The sequence below is a fragment of the Poecilia reticulata genome, chromosome 22, assembly GCF_904066995.2.
Source record: "Poecilia reticulata chromosome 22, P_reticulata-male-v2, whole genome shotgun sequence".
Taxonomy (NCBI): Eukaryota; Metazoa; Chordata; class Actinopteri; order Cyprinodontiformes; family Poeciliidae; genus Poecilia; species Poecilia reticulata.
In genome coordinates, this window is record NC_088851.1 from 19469428 (window position 1) to 19488774 (window position 19347).

Below are 19347 nucleotides of genomic sequence, written 5' to 3' on the forward strand. Positions count from 1 at the left end.
GGAAAATACATTTTTAAACCAATCAATCAACAAAGAGCAGTGCTTAACCCAGAATTTATGGACAATACAATCCTTTCATTCTCTCTATAGTATGAAAACATAATTCTTTGAGCTTAAATATTTTATTTCCGAGGGGTTTCGAATGCAGCATTGTCCATTGGTGCGAAGTCATGAAAGTGTTTGTAAACAACTCAATCAGAAGGTAACTTACGTGCTGCTTTAATGTAATCATTATTAGCTTATTAAATGCTTAACTTTTAGCATGTGTAATTGATATGCTTTTATTGTGTATATATGCAATTATGAATATAACGTTAAAGTGTTGATAAAAGAAGAAATGTTTGGTTTTATCTTAGCTAGCTTGCTAACTAGCTCAATGCTACAATCTTAGCTTGACGTTAGCAACCGGCCGGCTATGAAGGCTGTGAATGCTTCAGTTTCAGTGTATCCACTATGCTAATAGGCTGCTAAACATCAGCTAGCTTAATGACTTGCCTTTGTCTAACCGGTAGTCAAAGCACATGTCCGGTCGGTCAATGACAGCTGTGTTTTTGTGTACAGAGCTAAGGCCCGACAGAGATTTTTATTTTTATTTCTGTGACGCTCACGGCTATTTCGCAAGCATATATGAGTTTGAGAAAGGAGAATACTTATACTCACAACGTCAAAATACTTCACGCTTATTTAGAAATGTCATTTCACTTTCGATCTGGAGCAGTTTAATAAATGTACAAAGTATAAACAGACAAAACTTCTTGTTATTATTATTGTTTTTTATTATTTGTGTCAAGTCACATGTTTTGGTTTCCAATTACAAATGGAAGGGGGGTCTTCTGTATATCCTTTCTGTAGGTGCAGCAAACTGGAGTCGGATCAATTCCCACATAGATCTCTGAGTGTCAACACATCCTCCAGCGTGTCCCAGATCTTGGGATGTGAAGGATGTTTGAGCTCACATTTGTTCAGTACCTTACAGTCAAAAGGATGACACAATTGTAATATAATTGATTCCTACACAGCTGTCTGAATAATCTCAATTTAGCAGCTCCGCAGTCTCACAGCCACTTTTGTTACCACCTCACTGTTCAACCAACAAGTTAAGATGCCCTGGCCATTTTCAGAGTCCATCAAAAAGCGGGCCTGCAGGTACCTCCTTCATCGGTACCTGGGGAATTTTCTGCAGGAGAAACTAAGCTTGGATCAGCTCAGCCTTGATCTTTATCAAGGCACTGGGTCTCTTGCACAAGTACCACTGGATAAATGGGTATGTGTTGTGTTACATTTACAATTTTAAGAGCATTTATTTTGTTGAATTGTGGAACCCAAGTGTTACATTGTGTAATGAGTTCATACTAACCGAGATGCAATGTTCACATACAAAGTAGCTGAGGTAAATCTGTTCAAACTTGCCACGCCACTTTTTCCAAATGACTTAAAAGTAAAGTGTTATTTTTCACTAATCTACAATAAATATTTGTCATATGAAACATAAACAGTTTTATAAATAGGATTAAAAACATATCAAATCTTTTTTTAATTACCAAAACGTTTAGTTTCTTGCTGGTGAGTTAATATGAGGGTTTGTGTCCTGAGGGCAAAATAACTGGAATTGTAATAATTTTACAATAATGACTTTATTTTATTTCGTTCTTTGGTTTGTGGGCTATTTGATAAAAACAAATATTAAATAAGATGCACCAATGAGTCGGGTCGAGATCAAAATCAGATGTCTCTTAAGTGGCTTTGATTGGTTATTGGCAGGGCAGATAGTGAGATATATTTGATATTTCTTCTATACCAAAATGAGTCAAAACTATAAACAGACACTATTTTTGATCTATAAATGCATCAGTCAAAAGAATGTTCCCTGATACAGTTTTCTATGGTTAATAAAACTGGTAAAAATGGGAATAATCACAATTTCTCCATTTTTATTTGGAATCAATGTTGATATCTATATTATGTGCAGCAAATCTTCTCTTTAATGTGTTATAGTAATTAGAAAAAAGTGGAATTAGCAAAGAAAACTGGAAATTGATCTCTGCCAGCATGTCTTCTACTGGAACTAAAAATGCTTGCCGTCTTGTCCTGTAGTCTCTCAATGAGCTCCTGGAGACGGCGGATGCTCCCTTCGAGGTAATTGCAGGGTTCATCCAGACGATATCTCTGACCGTTCCATGGGCAGCGCTGCTACAGGAAAACTGTGCCCTGGAGGTCAAGGGTTTGGAGATGGTGCTAAGACCAAGACCGAGAGCGGGTAAGGAGATGCTAATTTGTGTCTATCTTTACCATATGCCTGAAGTAGGAAGGGGCTTAGGTTAAGTAAACATGCCATATTTAAACGTGAAAATATCGTTGTTCCTCCAGCTTCTGGCACTGAGCCCATGTACTGGTCCAGTTTCATGACAAGCAGCATGCAGCTCGCCAAGGAATGCCTGAGCCAAAAACTCACTGACGATATGGGAGAAAGCTTTCAGCCTTTTGAGGGATTGGAGAAGTTTGCAGAGACAATAGAAACAGGTATGTTATATCTACACTCTTTATCAGAAAGTTTAGTGAAAAATACAAAAACGGTCACATAATTTTTGTTTTCTATTGTGATGCAGTTTTGAGACGAGTCAAAGTGACGTTTTTGGATACCGTTCTCCGAGTCGAACACATTCCGGAAAATTCTAAAACTGGAATTGCACTTGAACTTCGAATCAGGAAGTAAGTAACTGGATTAATGACACACAATGGTATTTCCTAACTCTAAGTATCCACACTCCTTGAAATTTTCTACAGTACATCACATTACAACCATAAAATTTACTTTCATGATTTGGGTTTATTTTATATGATATACCAACACAGTATAGCGTATCGTTGGAAGGAAAATCATACATGGTCATACAAGTTTGTATGAAGAAAAGTGCAAAAATGCAGTTGTATTCACCACCAAACGTCATTCTTTGTAAAAAGTAATTTACATGTAACTTTTTTGCCTATTCTTTGCCAAAAAGTCTTGCAACAATTATCAAGTCACAGGTTCTGGATTGGATTTCTGTTTGGAGTTTGAGTCATTTTTACTAGTGAATATTTTTAATATCTTCTTCCACCATTTTTCTGTACTTATCTGGGTTCAAAAATCTCAATTATGCTTTACTTTATGTTGGTCTGTCATGTAAAATCCAGAATAACCCAGCTTGGGGTTGTAACAACACGATTGTGCAAGGAAAATGAATATAGTTGTGTAACTTCATTTTGTACATTTGTGCAGGATTGTGTACTGCGATGAAACCGGGGAAGAGAGTCCAAGTGTAAATGTGCATCAGCCAACCACATTCGCCCATAAAAACATGCAGATGGAAGGAATCACTGTATTCTGGGACGAGTTCTCAGTCATGTCTCGCGACTGCAGATCCTCACCCACCCCTCCGGTTGGTGCCTCCAGTATTTCAGCTCCCAGAAAGTTGCGGCTCAGCACCATTTTTTCTTTTTGTTTTTAACACAGAATTCTCTTATTTTACAGGAAACTGAGCCAAAGCTTTCCCCCAGCTGGAATCCCAAAATTATATGTGAGCCCCATCCACAGTTTACAGAGCCTCTGTCCTCCATAACCCCCTTTGAGACTGTGCAGGTCGGAAGCCTCAGTGGTAAAATTGAGCTGTCCCTCACTCTGAAAAACAACCTAGCTCTGCCTGGTGCAAAGGTAAATGAACAAAAATCTGTATTATAAATAAATTATTGATATTTATTCTGTATTTTTTGTTAAAAAAAATTGGAATAGTACTCAAATCTCTGTTTTTCTGGTGGTATTTCTTCTCAGTTGGATGTTGTTGGACACATTGATAAACTGCTTATCCTGCTCTCCCCACGCCAAGTTCATCTACTCTTGGATTTATTTGGAGCCTTTTCTGGAGGAGGTGAGAACGTAGATGATAAATGGCTGAAATAATCTTCACCAAAATGAGCTGTTTAAAAACATTTCCTGATCTTAACATTAAGGTGCACAAGAATGGAATAAGGACAGAAAAAATCGTCCCATGCAACAAGAGGATGAGTATCGTCTCCATTTGGAGCTGAACCGATGTCTGAAGAAAGACACCGCTGTTCCAGGAGCAGACCCAGACCTTTTCGACAGCCAGACCACCAGAACTGTATCGAGTCGAGGTTGGAACAAAATGCTCTCTCATCGATATTCTATAATTGCTCTACATGTGACGATAACATACAGCTCAAACAGTATGATCCACCTCATTTTGCATCTGATTTATTTCAAATGTCATATTTTGTTCAGAAATTGAAACACCAGTGTGTATTTTGGATCCTGGAAGTGTGGTTCTAGGCTTTGGTCACGAAAAGTTCACACTAAGAATCGAAAACTTTTCATTAACTTAAGTTGGACTTTTGAATATAAATGAGTCTGAAACAGATTTAAACAACATTGTGTTTAATAAAACCTGTTTTGTTTCTTGCTGTAGATGACGTGTTCTTCTCCATGGCTGACATGGACATGTCTCACAGCTTGTCGTCCCTCCCTCCTCTCGGAGAACCGCCCACTGTTGACTTGGACTTGTCTCTCAACAGCAACTACTCTGCCTCGCCTGGAGAGTCTCCATCTGGAAATGCAGCAGTGAGTCCCACATGCTAATCAAACTTTGATCTTCTCGTTTAGTGTTCTTGAACACATTGGAACTTGGTGTAATTTGAGGTTTATTAAATGGTCAGGATGATCCTCAGGGTTCCTGTGCGGTCTGTTTGTCTGGAATTTGACTGAAATATTTCACAAGTTAGGATATAAATGGATAAACAGTAGTGTGTGTGAAAAAAATAGTATTTCCGGTCATTATTTCTATTCTTTTTGTCTAAACATATCCATCCATCCAGCTGTCTGTCCATCCACTGAAATTATCCTTTTTTCCTGTATGGAATAGGTTTGCTAATTACCAGATTTCTCTTTCCATGCAAACTTAAATAAAACATTAAATAAGTAATAAATCCTGATTTCCCTTAAGGATTGCAGGACTTCATGGACTAAAAATGTTCCTTTCTCAATTAGCAATACAATAATTGGCAAATCAGTTTTGCAGGTCAAATATATTTGAGTACAATAAAAAAAATTATGAAAATCAAGTTAATGCTTCTGTTTGCATTACAACCTCTTCTGTAGCTGGTGAAGTGTCTGTCATGCCATGTTTTTTGGTTGAATTTCAAAGCCTACTTTTCTTTTTCTGATTCTCGATAAATTACTGAAATATTTTTAATGGTCTAAAACTACCTGGATTCTGAAATGAATCACTGAAATCCACTTTAAGATTGTTGCATTAGGATGTTATTTTCAGCATGGATATCTGCCTGTGCTTTCAGGCTCTGTGGGATGACTACATGGATGTACCGCGACGAGAGAAACGGACGAGTGAATCCTCTGCCCAGTCGCGGGATTCACAGCTCCCTCAGAAACTACTGAGACAAACCTGTAAGCATGCTTTAAATAATTAGACACACCCTTTTTTTTCTTTGCTTTATCTGGAAAAGCAAGATAAAGATAAAACAATAAAAATTGTTTCCATTTTCAGCCCATTCGTCAAAAACACACGGGGATGAATCAAGACCAGAGCTGGTGCTAAAGCTGTCGCTGAGTGGCTTTGCAGTCTCCGTCCTCCACATTGACCCTCTGCCACCTCCACATGCCGCCCCCAGCCCAGTTGGACCCATGGCTGGACATTTTTTCAGCGCACAAGGCCCGGGCCAGCTTTCTCCGGACGCTTTCCTTCGGTCTCGATCGATGTTTGATCAGGCTTGTCCACATGATCATCTAAGGTAAACGCTGTTTACAGTTAATTATAACAGTCTAGAGTGCCTTTTTTTAACTAGCTCAGGGGTGTCCAAACTTTTTGTCATGTGGGACAAAGTATTATAATAGTATAATATTACCATGACAACTATAGAAAACCAAAAAAACTTGGAAAAATGATAATTTTGTGTTGCATCTAAGATCTTTGTAAGTAGATTTTAATTTAAAAGCTGTGCTTTTTTCTTTATTTAATTCATTATTGAATTGTGGTCGGGGTGGCCGCACAAAATCAGTCCAGGAGCCACAAATGGTTCCGGGGCCTCACTTTGAACACCCTTGTACTAGATCAATGGCTGTGTTCATAACATGGGCCCATGTTTGCAGGTTTGTTGGCCAGGGTTTGAAGATAAACTACGAGCACTGTCAGGGATCAAACCTGCGGACTTTCAGGACTGACATCTCCCTGAGCCAGATGGAGTTTGTTGAGTGTCTGTTTCCCTCAGAGCCTCCTGTTGGTGGAAACCACAGAGGAATCCAGTACACTGAGGTCAGTATTAAGCTTTTCTTTCACTCTTGTTTGAACACTGTCTATCCAGGACAGTCAAAGCTTCAGTTTGGAAGAGATAAAAAAACAAAAAAAAATTTTTTTCTGTCACACCTCAGCTCTTAACTTTTGAGACCCCAGTCAATGATGAAGCATCTCTTTCCACCTGCCTTCACCTGCTGTACAAACTGGCTGAGCGCAGAGGCCCTCAGGTGTTCACCTTTAATCATAAATAAATGAATAAATTAAATCGACACTTTATCATGCAATACCGTTTCTGCATGGCCCACTAGCTTGCTGTTTGCTGTTCTGTTCAGGCAGGCCAGGTGCGTCTCAGCACAATACCCAGGAAAGCCGAGATCCGGGTGGAGCTGGGTCCTGTACACTCCGAGCTGGACATCAGCATCGTCGACCGTCTCAACTCTCTGCTGCAGCCTCAGAAATTGGCAACCACGGAGATGATGGCCTCCCACTTGTACACATCTTACAACAAACACATCAGTTTGGTAAGTTGCAGATGTTTATTGAATTAAGCGGTTTCATAAAAAAAGTAACTATGAAATAGCTGTTTATTAAAATAAAAGGCTCGTACCATTATATCAGCCTTCTTACACATTTTCAGTACAGACCTTCCCAGATTTTCAGTGATACGATTCCCTTTTTTAGTTTGATATTTATATTGCGATCAGGTTTGAAGCATAAAACTTTCAAAAACAGAAAGGAAGAAATGGGAGGAGGACATGGGAAGTGAATTTAGAAAGGAAAAGTAGAGAAAGAATTGTACGAATGATGGACTAAATGGATGATGGAGTAACAGAGGAAAGTAAAGGGGGAAGGAAAACAGGACACACAGATGGAAAAGTATGTGAAACTTTTAGAAACATGCATGGATTGAGGGGAGAAATGCAGTTTTAAAGAAAGAAGATTAGGATTAAAGAAAGGGAAGCTATTATTGTAAACATTTGTTATGTTTTTTTCTGACGCATGGATTTCTTGGATCGTTTTCAGCACAAAGCCTTTGCAGAGGTTTTCCTGGACGACACCCACACTCCCTCCAACTGTCACATATCACTGACCGTGAATGCTCCGGTTCTCGGCCTCTCTGTGCGCTTCCCTATCCCCGACCTGCGTTCAGATCAGGAGAGAGGCCCCTGGTTCAAGAAGTCCCTGCAGAAAGAAGTTCTGCTTATGGAGCTGGAAGACCTGGAGATGAAAACAGAGTTCATGGGTGGAAGCTCACCCAACCAAACCAAAATGGAGCTCACCTTCAAGGAACTTACTGGTTCGTCTTTTGTCAGAAAGAAAGAAAATGTGATTATGAAACTGCCATTGACTTGGTGTTGTTGTCATGGTGCAGGAAAGTTCCAGGAGGAGCCGGATCAACCCGCTGCCCGTTTCCTCAGGGTTTCCCACAACATGGAAGGAGACATGATGACGTCTGAGAGTGTGAAGTTTGACTGGCCGAGGTACGTTCACTCAAACCGGCGAGTCCATTGAGCCCCGATTTGTAGTGACAGATAATTCCTCTGAACAGGGTCGTCCTGAAGATGAATCCCACCACGGTCCATTCAATACTGGAGCGTGTGACGGCTGAAGATGATGAAGGGGCTGAGGATCATTCACTTGAGGAAGAGGAGGACGAAGGCGCTGCTCATTCGTTGAAGGACGTGTGTGACTTTGGGAAACCAGAGCCGTCGCCCTTTTCTTCACGCAAGGTTATGTATGAGACTGAGGAGGTGAGTCAGAAGTGAAGTGCAACAAATCATAATTCTTACATCATGTCTAAATTCATGTTCCTTGAACTTTTCCCCATTTTGGTTTCTTTAGCAACACAATACACAAAATGTGTATTAAGATGCTCTAGTCAATAAAAGACAACACAAGTCATAATGACTTTGAACACAGGGCAGTCTTGGAATGTTAGAATGGCCTAGTCAAAGTCCAAACCAAATTTTCCATTGACCTCCTTTGAATAATAATTACCATTCAAAATGTAGGGTCGCCATGTTTCTAAAGTTTATCTTTTACTACAATGACTTTTGCTTGTCAAGTGTAATGTTTGCGCTGTAAAAACTTTATAATATGTCTCACTTTTAAAATTCTAATAGTTTTTTTCCCATGGCATAGCAGGAAATCAGAACAGTCCGCTGAGTGCTAGATTCTGTTGGCCATGAAATATTTTGTAATAATTGGTGAGGGGGAAGAGGGCGAAGTTATAGGATTTAATTTTTCTCACAGTCTTCCCCATCACCACTAGAGGTCATGTCAATCTCAAACAAGAATCGTGTAAAAAATGTTCTTTTCTTGAGGGAAAACATTAAATGTACTAAAGATTTGAAGAAAAACAAGCTGAGTTAAATGTAAAAAAATATTGTAGTTATTTTTAGAACATCTGTAGCCGTCTTCCTGTCTGTCTCTCCAACAGGAATAGGAAGGCTTCTGTTTTTTCTGCTTGTAATCTTGAGTTTTTTGTTGTAGATAACTAAAGGCCAAATCTGGATTTAGCTTTTTAATAAATGTGAACATGGTAAAGCTATATTTAAGGTATTTCTCTTTAGAAGCTGCATGCATGTTTTAAAGTGCAAATATTATGTCAGAACAGAGTAACAAACAGGAAACAGCTATTACAACTTGATACATACTAAATATCCATCCTTTACACATCACTTTTCTCCTTTAAAAATTAAAAAGTAAAATCTGCAAAAATCCACTTTTTTCACTCTGTTGCATGTTCCAAAGATTTAATATTAACATTTGAGAGGCAAGTGTGGTTTATCCAGGTGCAGAAATTTGCATCTTGGAGAGAGGATATGCTCTGGTCAACATATTAGCATGTTTGACTGATGAATTCTTACGCAAATGAGGACCATGTTTTGCAAATCTGATCTGTGGACAAAACAGGTGGTGACGAGATGAATGCGATTCTCTGTTTGCAGATGATTATTCCTGGTGATGTTGGCGAAATGACGGAGTTCCAGGAAAAAACCATGAACAACTCTCGCTTCATCCTGGAGCTGTGTTTCCCTAATGTACAGCTGGCGCTGCCCGGCAAGACTTTCTATGAGAAACTACACAACAGGTTCATCATCTATTAAAAATAAACACAATAACTTGACAAATGTTGTTATTAACTGGTAGTTAAAACATGTTAACCGTCCTCTTATCTGCACGAGTTTTTCAACAGAGAACAAAATCTTAGTCTCAACTGATCAAAGCCGTTAAAAACCCCACGTTTTTACATGTTATTGTAGAACAGACAAGGGTTTTGTTCTGTATCTTTCACAAACAACTTGTTGCCGCAGTTAAGATAAAAATAACTTTTGGAGATATTTTAATTCCCTTAACATCCTCCCCACTGTGTATTATTTCAGTCCTCATCCACCCCAGTGGTTAAAATTAATGAGCCTTTGAGTCGCATCATATTTAAACCCTTGAGGAACTGAAAGTCATAAACTACTAATTAGAAGTTCCTAGAAACTGATCAAGTTGAAACAATAATAAAAGTAAACCTTCAATATTTTTTAAACAATTGATTATTAGGTGCAATGATTTTTGTTTTTGCCACTGAATTCATGCTCTCAGATTAAGGGTTGATTTTTCACTGTAAAATTGCACCACTGCAATGAAAAATCAGGCATCTTCATTATGCATACCAATAACTGTGGCCTGCACTGTCCTGTGCACAGTTTCATGAAATAAAACACGCATTCTCCATGTTCTAGGATAAGCAATGACCTCCTGCTGTGGGAGCCCACGGCCCCATCCCCAGTGGAAACCATAGAAAGCATGCCGTATGGAGTTGGACTCTCTGTTGCCAGCCAGTTGATTAACACTTACTCCAAAGACAGTTTCAGCCAGTTTCGCTCTACTGGCCCTGAGGGTAAGATTAAATTACCCGTCTCATATTCAGACTTCTTACAGGTACTTGACATCCTTCGAAATGCTTGGATTTCATTTAGGTGTGTTCAAGGTTTAGAAATGTCTTGATTTCTGTACAAAGTCCTTTAAAGTTACTGATATTCAAGCTGCAGTTTTGTAATAAAGTGTAATGTAAAGTCTGATTAAAAGCCTACGTTTGGGAAATGTTACATTTGAAACCAGGTATTTTCATGCACCTTGTAAAAAAAAAAATTTTTTTTTTTCTCACTGTCTGAAGTTAAACAATACTGCAGTTTTCTTGTTTCAGGTTAGTTCGAATTAACAAAATTATTTCTAATTACTAAATTTCTGAAAACTTGGCGAGAACATAATTTAGGAATTATTTTTGTAACTTTCTTTGTATTTTGTATTTAAGCATTTAACCTGAGCAGGAAAGTCATTAACGTTAACACGATTTGACTGGATTGGATTGTTTCAGTGTAACAAATATTATTCCTAATGGCTCAATGAGTTATTGATCTATTTAATTGAAATAAAGGTTGCCTTATATTTTTTTATGTTAAATAATGTTAAAATTGTGGGATTTTCTTTTCTTAATTAGTGTTTTATTATTGGACCAGTCAGATTTGTTGGATGTTTGTCAGAGACTTTGCAAAACATCAAATTTTGCTATACCTTACTTTGCCTTGCCCCTTCTGTAGAACGTAGAAAACCATCACAAAACATCATTAATAACATTAATAATTGATGTCACGTAATATTGATTTCTACTGTTTTGCATATGATATTTCAGGATCTCAGATGTGTTTATGAGATCATGTTCAAACCATCTCTCCTTGTTTTCAGAGGAGACCAGTGGCTCAGAGGAGGAGACTATGCATTACTACTGTCCTGCCTCGGATTTAGGCTTCAGATCTCGAAAGAAGAAAAAGCCCAAAGTGCACAGCAAAACCTCCCAGAGCCTCTTCTCTGTCATCCTCTCTGTTAATCATGGATTAGTGGCGCTTCAGACAAACTCTAAGGTAAAATCTGCTAGATATTGCCTTTAAATCAAACAGCTCTAAAAACCTTTCATATGTGCTTCATTAGTTTTTTTTTGTTTGTTTTTTTTTCAGGAAGAAGATAAATCTTTACTAAGAAACAAACATGGGGAGTTCTGGATTGAGGTGAAAAATGCCGTTTTGTTCAGCGTCACTCAGTATGAAGGCTTCAAGGACCAACACTACATTTGCTTTCACACTAGCAGCGTTTGCATGTACCAGCAAGGTACCACTTTATGTAATTCCTCCTTATAACTAAGTTTATTGAACATCACTGTAAATATGTCATATTTATTAATCCACCCAGGACTCCTAGATGGAGGCATCAATGTCTTAGACATCAAGTTGCCATGCAGGACACATCCCCACTGGCTGGAGCCGACCATCTACCAATCAGAGACTTCTTCAGAAAGGGCCTCGACCCCCTCGGAGGGTATCGGTCTGGAGGCCCGCAGCATGGTGTCAGTCGCTGTCAAAATCTCATCACAGAGCGCAGAACGCAACCTCAAGGTCAGACATTCAGATTGACCTTCCTGAAATTTTCACCAGTTAATGAACTATCGTACGAACAACCAAAGAGTTTTATGTTCAGTCTAGTTAAACAGAATTGGAGGGTAAAAGGGTTTTCGTATTCAAGCTTTTTAAGATATTAATAAGGTAAAGAAAATGTTTGTTTTTTTAAAACTTGGTGTTAATCTGCATTCTCCCACTTACCTTAGCTTGCTGCTATGACACCAGAATTTTCCCACTGTAGGAAAGTAAAGAATATTTCTGTTCTTTTCTAAAAGCATTTGAACCATAAACCAGAGCTGAAAACATGCTTGTGCTGTGATGTAATTTAAATCAAAAATAGTCTTTTAAAAAGTCTGAAATTTAATTTGAGGAAACTCACAGGGTGTCTGTTTTATATGGAATCTGATATAAAAGATAAGTAAAGCTAATTAAGTATTTCTTAACTTGTGGAATATTTAAGTGAAATATTCTCGCTTCAGTGGCATTGTTTTTTGCCCATGCAGGAGTTTCTGGTTGCTGTTGGAGTGAGAGGAGCCACACTGCAGCACAGAGTGGTGCCACCTAATCTGGGCTGGTATGATCAGGTAAAACAAAACAAAACAAAACAAAAAATCACACGCCAAGTTTAGAAATCTCTTAAGACAGGCAGACATTAAATAATTTGTGTTTTTCTGACACAGATTGTTGACTTTCTGAATGTTTCGGCTGAGCCAGTGTTGGGTTACGCCCCTCCCATGTCTGTCACCACTCTACATTTACACCTTTGGAGTTGCTCATTAGACTACAAGTAAAGCAGATTTCACACTGACTGTTAATAAGCATATCTTTATTAGTAAAGAATATTAACAGAACAATCTTTATCTTGTCAGACCTCTCTACCTGCCACTCAGATCTTTGGTGTTTGTAGAAACATTTAGCATCTCCAGCAGCGTCTCCTTAGACAATTCATCTTCAACCTTAAGGTTTGGCTGCTTTTTTTTTGTTATTTGAGAAATATTTATTTAAATCCGTTTGAAAAAACAAGGTTTTAAAACATTTTTCTTGCAGAATAATTTTGGATGAAGCTGCTCTGTTCCTCTCGGACAAGAATAATATGGTTTCTGTTAATCTTGCGCGGGGTAAGTTGTTTTTGTCAACATTTAGGACTCCGTCTTGAAATTTATGGAGTTGGATTTAGTTTGGCCTGGCTAAATTTGGAAAAAGAAAATTAGAGTACAAGATATCATTCCCATTGTCTACACGTTTTATCCATCAGCTTGTCCTTTCTCCATAAAGCCGTCTGCCCAAACATGCAGCAATCTCCTTGAATATTATTTGTCTGTGATATATTCCTTTGTCCATCATTAATTGCTGTTTTCATCCATCACTGGTTTTGCAGTAAAAGTCTGACCTCAGCAGAGATATTTGCAGTAACGTCTTAGTAAAGAAAACATTCTTGTGTTAAAGTATTGTGTTTAAATGTTTCTTGCTTACTGTTCTGATTATTGTTTCTTTTTTATGACAGACTATGTTCAGGTTGTAGACATGGGGACACTAGAGCTGAGGATTACAGCTGTCAAACCTGGAGCAGATGGAAAATTGGTAAATTTATCAACTCTAAATTGGATTTTTCACTGAAAGGATAAAGTCTGATCTTTGTTTTGTTTTTGTTTGTGGGGTGATAGTCAGAGCCCAGATTTGAGCTGCGCTGCTCCAGTGATGTGATCCACATCAGAACGTGTTCGGACTCCTGCGCTGCCCTGATGAACCTCATCCAGTACGTGGCCAGCTATGGAGACCTGATGCCCCCGGAGGAACTGGAGACCAAGCGCAGCAGCACCACACAAAAAAACAAGGTGACATTCAACTCCTGAGCTGCTGCTGCACAAAATGTTTAAAAGAAATATCATTCTTAAATTAATGATTTTTAAAAAATATTTTGACAGGCGGAGGTTCCCAGCAGACCAACATCTCAGATCCCGCTGCTTGCTGAGAAGGAGCTGCAGATGCTGCAGGACCTGATGAGTGAAGCTATGGAGGAGACGGACGGGCAGCAAGCGCCATGCCCGCAACAAAATGGTTCAGACTTCCCTCAGTTAAAGAAAATTCATTAAGAATGTAGTGGTTTACTGTTAAAATATCACTGTGTGGAAATACATGATTAATTCCCAGTTTAGCTAATTAGTATGTGGTTTAATTTAAACTGGAAATGCTAGTAGTTAAGGCTTTAAATTGTAAGAAAATGGTGATAATGTTCTTAGATTTAATGTGGTAAACCAAAAAAAAATGGCACGTATTTCTGCAGTGGAAGCAGAATGACGCCTTATTAAATGACACAATTGTGTTGTCTGTATGTACAGATAAAGTAAGAAGTTCGGGATATCATTGGATTTTGTTGTTTTAATGTGACAAAATGTAGAAAAGTTTAAAGTTTATAAATACTCTAATAGTATTTCTCTCCAAAAAAAGGTCAAGACGCCTATTTTGACAGATTTTCTGCATGAAAATGTGCAGAAACGACAACCTACGGACCTTTTTATTCCAGTTTGATTAGAATGATGGATCCGCTGTTTGCTTACATTTTTAATTATATATAGGTTCCCATGAGGAAGAGACTCATGACCATGACCCACCCCGCTCAGACCTCTTCCTGTTCCCTGATGAGAGTGGGAATTTAAGCCAAGATACAAGTCCCACGTACCCCATTCTTCCCTCTCCGCTCATCACGCCTGCGCCCAACCTGGCCCAAGAGACGGATGACTTTTGCATTTTGGAAACTCCTGATTCCAGAGGAGAGGTAAAGAATTACTGACTCAAATGTTTGCTTTTTTTGTATGTAAAACGTGTGTTGCTTCACTTTAAGAGTGTTTGTGTTACAGGATCAAGACCAGGAGCCTGTGGTAAAACAGCTCACCTTGGATCCAGTGGAAATCAAGGACGATCACTTCAGTCAGCCTTTGGAAGGGAACGATTCCAGTCGTGGAGCCATGAACTTCCCCATTCCAGAGGTCCGCTACCTCATTAGGGAGATTTCTGTCATCTGGCATCTTTACGGAGGAAAAGACTTTGGGAGTTCGGCGTGCATTGCTTCACCTGCCCGAAGCCGGGGGTGAGCCATTCTTGTTGGTTTCTCTCAGAACTTGCATAGAGGGTAGGAAGCATGCTCTCTAAGGTTTTTGTCCCTCGCTGTGTGTTGTAGATCGACTCCTCATACCTCCCCATCTCAAACTCCAGTTAGACAAGTGAAGAGTTTGGGCCGTATTGGAGGAGGAAGAGGAAGAAACCCTGATGTCCTGATGGAGATACAACTCAGCAAGGTTATTATTATTATTATGATTATTATTATTATTGAACAAGTGTTTATTATAGAATATTTATGGTTGATTTTCGACCTGTGAATACAGATGTTAGATGCTTTTGATCTACTAAAAACAATTTTTTTTCTATTTTCTGGATACATTCATTATATTACACAGCTCTGCAGTTAAACATTTCAAACCAAAGACAAAATAATCAGAGTTGACATTTTTAACTTTCCGATGTTGATCACTCGCCAATCTTTCTGTGCATCCCACGTTCATTAGAATCGTGTTGTTCTTTCTAAATGTTATAGTAATTCCTTCGGTATTTAACTTTTAACTTCTCCAGGTGAGATTTCAGCATGAGGTGTACCCACAGACCCATGTAGCATCTCGTCCAGCGATGGACCAGCCAGTGTCCCGCCAGGTGTTTGCTGTGCAGGACTTGGAGATTCGGGACAGACTTGCTACCTCACAGATGAACAAGTTCCTGTACTTGTACTCCAGCAAGGAAATGCCTCGAAAAGCCCATTCAAACATGGTGAGACTGGCAACATTCTACGACCTTTGTTAGGTTTGTGAATTTCTGGAACTTTATGAGTACTTTTTGTTTTTAGTTGACAGTTAAGGCTTTGCATACGTGTCCCGAGTCAGGCCAGGCACCTCCTGAGTGCTCCCTGCGTGTTTCTCTAATGCCTCTTCGCCTCAATATTGATCAGGTATGACAATCAGATGTAGATGTTTGCAATGTTAAAAATGCTGAGCGTACGCGATAACATATTATTTTTTGATTTTCTTAAAGGATGCGCTGTTCTTCTTGAAGGATTTCTTTAGTAGTCTTGCAAATGAAGTGGAGTTTTTCTCCCCTCCTGCTCAAGAAAGTAAGCCCGATAATTAACTGGCACTTTTACAGTTGTGCATTTTAACACAGTTTCACAGCTCATGAGTGTTTTCAACTTTTTTTTTTTCCACAGCTGTTTGTGTTACGACAAAGAAAGTCGCTGCCCCAGAAATCTCCTGCAGCTTCTCCAAACAGACCGCTGGGAGCCAGGATCCAGCCCCGATTATTTCAGTTCCTGCTCAGAGGCAGATCAGTATCAATAGTTTCTCAACGTCGGGCAGGGAGGAAGCAAATGATGGCGAAGCTTCTTCCTCTCCGTTTTCAGACCAACCAATCTTCTTCAGGTCAGTGGAAACTAAAAACATTTTAAGCCAGAAATAATTGCAATGCAGTATGTTTGTGTTTAATCCTGCGTTCTCCTTTCAGAGAATTTCGGTTTACCTGTGAGGTTCCAATTCGACTGGATTACCATGGGAAACATGTATCGATGGATCAGGTATGTGATCTAACACTAAAGTGCATAAATGATTTCTAAAAATGAGTTTTATTAATTATTGGGGGGTAACATCTCGTTTCAGGGAACATTTGCAGGAATCATCTTTGGGCTGACACAGCTAAATTGTTCAGAACTGAAACTGCGGCAGCTCTGCTATAGACAAGGGTGTGTTACCTGAATATCTTATGAGACAGTGATCCATTGCTCTGTTACCTTTGTGACCATGGCCTATTTTTCAGACTAAACTTGCACTTCTTTGTGTTTCAGATTGCTTGGTGTGGACAAGCTGTTTTCCTATGCAATAAATGAGTGGCTAAATGACATAAAGACCAATCAGCTTCAAGGAATACTAAGTGGTGTGGCGCCTATTCACACTCTGGTGAAACTGGGTGAGCAATAACTTTTGGATCCAGCTCATTTCCATGTGTTCCTCATACTACTACCCCCACTGTCACCCTGGCATCTAACGCTTTTTTTTATTTTTTGCATGTTACCTTTGAGGCTGGGATAACTTGGGGATTTCTGTTCACGTGACGTCTAAGTGAACTTCTTGTTCTGTTCAGTTCACGGCCTGAGGGACCTGGTGTGGCTCCCTATAGAGCAGTACAGAAAGGACGGCCGGATAGTTCGGGGATTTCAGCGTGGCACAGCCTCCTTCGGGACCTCCACAGCTATGGCTGCTTTGGAGCTCACAAACAGGATGGTGCGGACCATCCAGGTAAACTGGTTCTGAATACTTTCACTCTCGTAGGACATTTATTATTATGTGAAAATTATAAAGCATTTACAGCCTGAAGAGGGACATTGTGAATTAATGAAGATTAATTCACAATGTAGTTACAGCTGATGATGATTTCCATTGTTTGACCCCTAACCTATGGATAATAAACAAAGAAACAGGAAAACAGACAAAGAGAAACACTTAAAATACATCTTCTGCAGTTTTCTGTTTCAGCGTCTGCTGTATTAGTCCTCAGTGCTAATACAGTGCTATTCTTTCCAACGTTTCTGCCCTTCTGATATTTGCAATATGATCTAGTCTTCAACAAATGTTCAACTTCGAAAACAGACCACTTACCAGTAAACTTCACAGCATTTCCATCTCGTTTTTTGGAAGGTAAATCACATTTGTTTTATTTTAATTTATTCAAATTTTGTTTCTTTAGGCAGCAGCTGAGACGGCTTATGACATGGTTTCTCCAGTACCTGACGAAAGAGACACAAAGAGGGTAAAACGGTACTCCCATTATGGCCTTGCTCATCAGCCTGTGGACCTGAGAGAAGGTGTAGCCAAAGCTTACACTGTGGTGAAAGAGGTAAGCAAATAGCTCGTCTTACTATTCCTCTTGAATGCATACTGTTAAAATTCAATTTGTTGTGAACTTTTTCTAGTTCACACAGGATCAAAAAAAGAACATTTAAGCATTTTTTTGTGGGATGTATGTATATTTTTGAGCCTGTATGTATAATTCTTACCATTAATGCGTGGATTAAAGTTAAGTACTATATTTAATTTAACTGGGACAAAGGGTAGGATTAAATAAGTGTTCATTTCTTCCTACTCGTTTTCAAACAGATATCTAGCGGTAAGCTAACTATTTTGTTCCTGATTATGTGTACATGTTTTCTCTTGTTCTTGTCTCTTATTTTTGTTTTTAAAAATCAGTTTGAAATAAACAAATAAATAAAAACAAAGAAAAGAATTCACTAAAAAGGACATCTTTCCATTCCACCCTGAAAGAACAGCATCAATACGATGATATTCATGCTGGGTAATGACCGCATGTGAACTTCTGACCAGAACTGTACGCTGTCTCCTCCCACAGGGCATCACAGACACCGCTCTTACCCTTTATGACACAGCGACGCGGGAGCACGAGCAGCGTGGGATGACGGGAGCGGTCGGCGGAGTCCTCCGCCAGCTGCCACCAGCTGTAGTCAAGCCACTCATCATGGCCACTGAAGCCACGTCTAACGTCTTGGGTGGGATGAGGAACCAGATTCACCCCGATGCGCGTCAGGAGGAGTCACAGAAATGGAGGCACGAGGAGGAGTGATTCTTACTGCTATGAAACCATGACTTTAAAGCAGATGCAGGCAGGAATGGGGGGGGTTGTGTTTGAGGAAAGGCTGGCAGTGACTTCTGGTGTAAATAAAAACAGTCTCATCCTGTGGCAGTGTGACCTGATGCCATCCAGCTAACGGTTCCCTCACAGTGCCTTCATGGTCATCAGCAGTGTACACCGTTTTGCTCAATAAATGGATTATATAAATTATAAATGTGCAAGCCACATATCATTCTGATCGGACATAAATTGTGTCAGATTAGAAAGCAGAATTGTGACAGGTCATCTCATTAGCTTCCTTTTCAAGCAGCTCTGTTTACAGATAGTGTTCTTATTCTACCACTACTACTTAGTGTCAGCAAAAACTAGAGTACGAGGTTTAATTTATTACATGTTCTATGTTATTTACTGTAAATATTCCACCTTTGTAATCCATGCAAATTTAAGACAAGAACTGAAACCGAATGTGTCAAAGGTGTGTAAAGTTATTTAATAAGCACTTTTAAGTGACTTGAAGGGTTACATGTCCAAATAAATGAGCAGGAAGGTAATCCAAACACATTGTACAGCTGCACAGGTTTATTTTGAACTGTAAGGTGTGCTATTTTCACAAAAGCTGCTATTCAGAAAGTCACTTTTAAATATTTAGTTTGTTTCCGTTAGTTGCAGCTTTTTACAAAAATGATTCATCTGCATCTCTCATGTCTTAACAGTTTTTATTTCAGCGAATGAATATGGATGTTGTGATAATTTGCGTCACACAATTTGGATTTGCATATTTTATTGTTTATGTGGGGAGAATAATTTTTCTTGGGCATAAGTGTAATGTATTAATTGTATTAAATAGGCTAAAGGTAAATAAACTGTTCAGATCATGTGCATCATTTTTTTATGGCGCTATGAGCCATTATGAT

At 39.1% G+C, this 19347-nt stretch overlaps 1 protein-coding gene across 1 annotated transcript; it reads left to right on the plus strand.

Moving 5' to 3' along the window:
• Positions 1-98: 98 nt before the first annotated feature.
• On the plus strand, positions 99-19308 carry atg2b (autophagy related 2B). The gene is made up of 43 exons (XM_008400230.3): positions 99-202; positions 853-1264; positions 2095-2257; positions 2368-2520; positions 2607-2709; positions 3260-3419; positions 3512-3691; positions 3809-3905; positions 3988-4152; positions 4464-4615; positions 5350-5458; positions 5559-5802; positions 6161-6323; positions 6440-6532; positions 6638-6826; positions 7329-7602; positions 7678-7786; positions 7855-8056; positions 9257-9399; positions 10043-10200; positions 11046-11221; positions 11315-11465; positions 11547-11749; positions 12256-12336; positions 12433-12539; positions 12622-12714; positions 12800-12870; positions 13257-13333; positions 13417-13587; positions 13678-13810; positions 14329-14528; positions 14611-14840; positions 14931-15048; positions 15380-15571; positions 15648-15749; positions 15833-15911; positions 16005-16215; positions 16298-16367; positions 16450-16532; positions 16635-16756; positions 16931-17085; positions 17534-17683; positions 18194-19308. Exons 2-43 carry the CDS (start codon positions 1103-1105, stop codon positions 18422-18424), a joined length of 6225 nt encoding a protein of 2074 aa, XP_008398452.2. The 5' UTR covers positions 99-202; positions 853-1102; the 3' UTR covers positions 18425-19308.
• Positions 19309-19347: the final 39 nt, after the last annotated feature.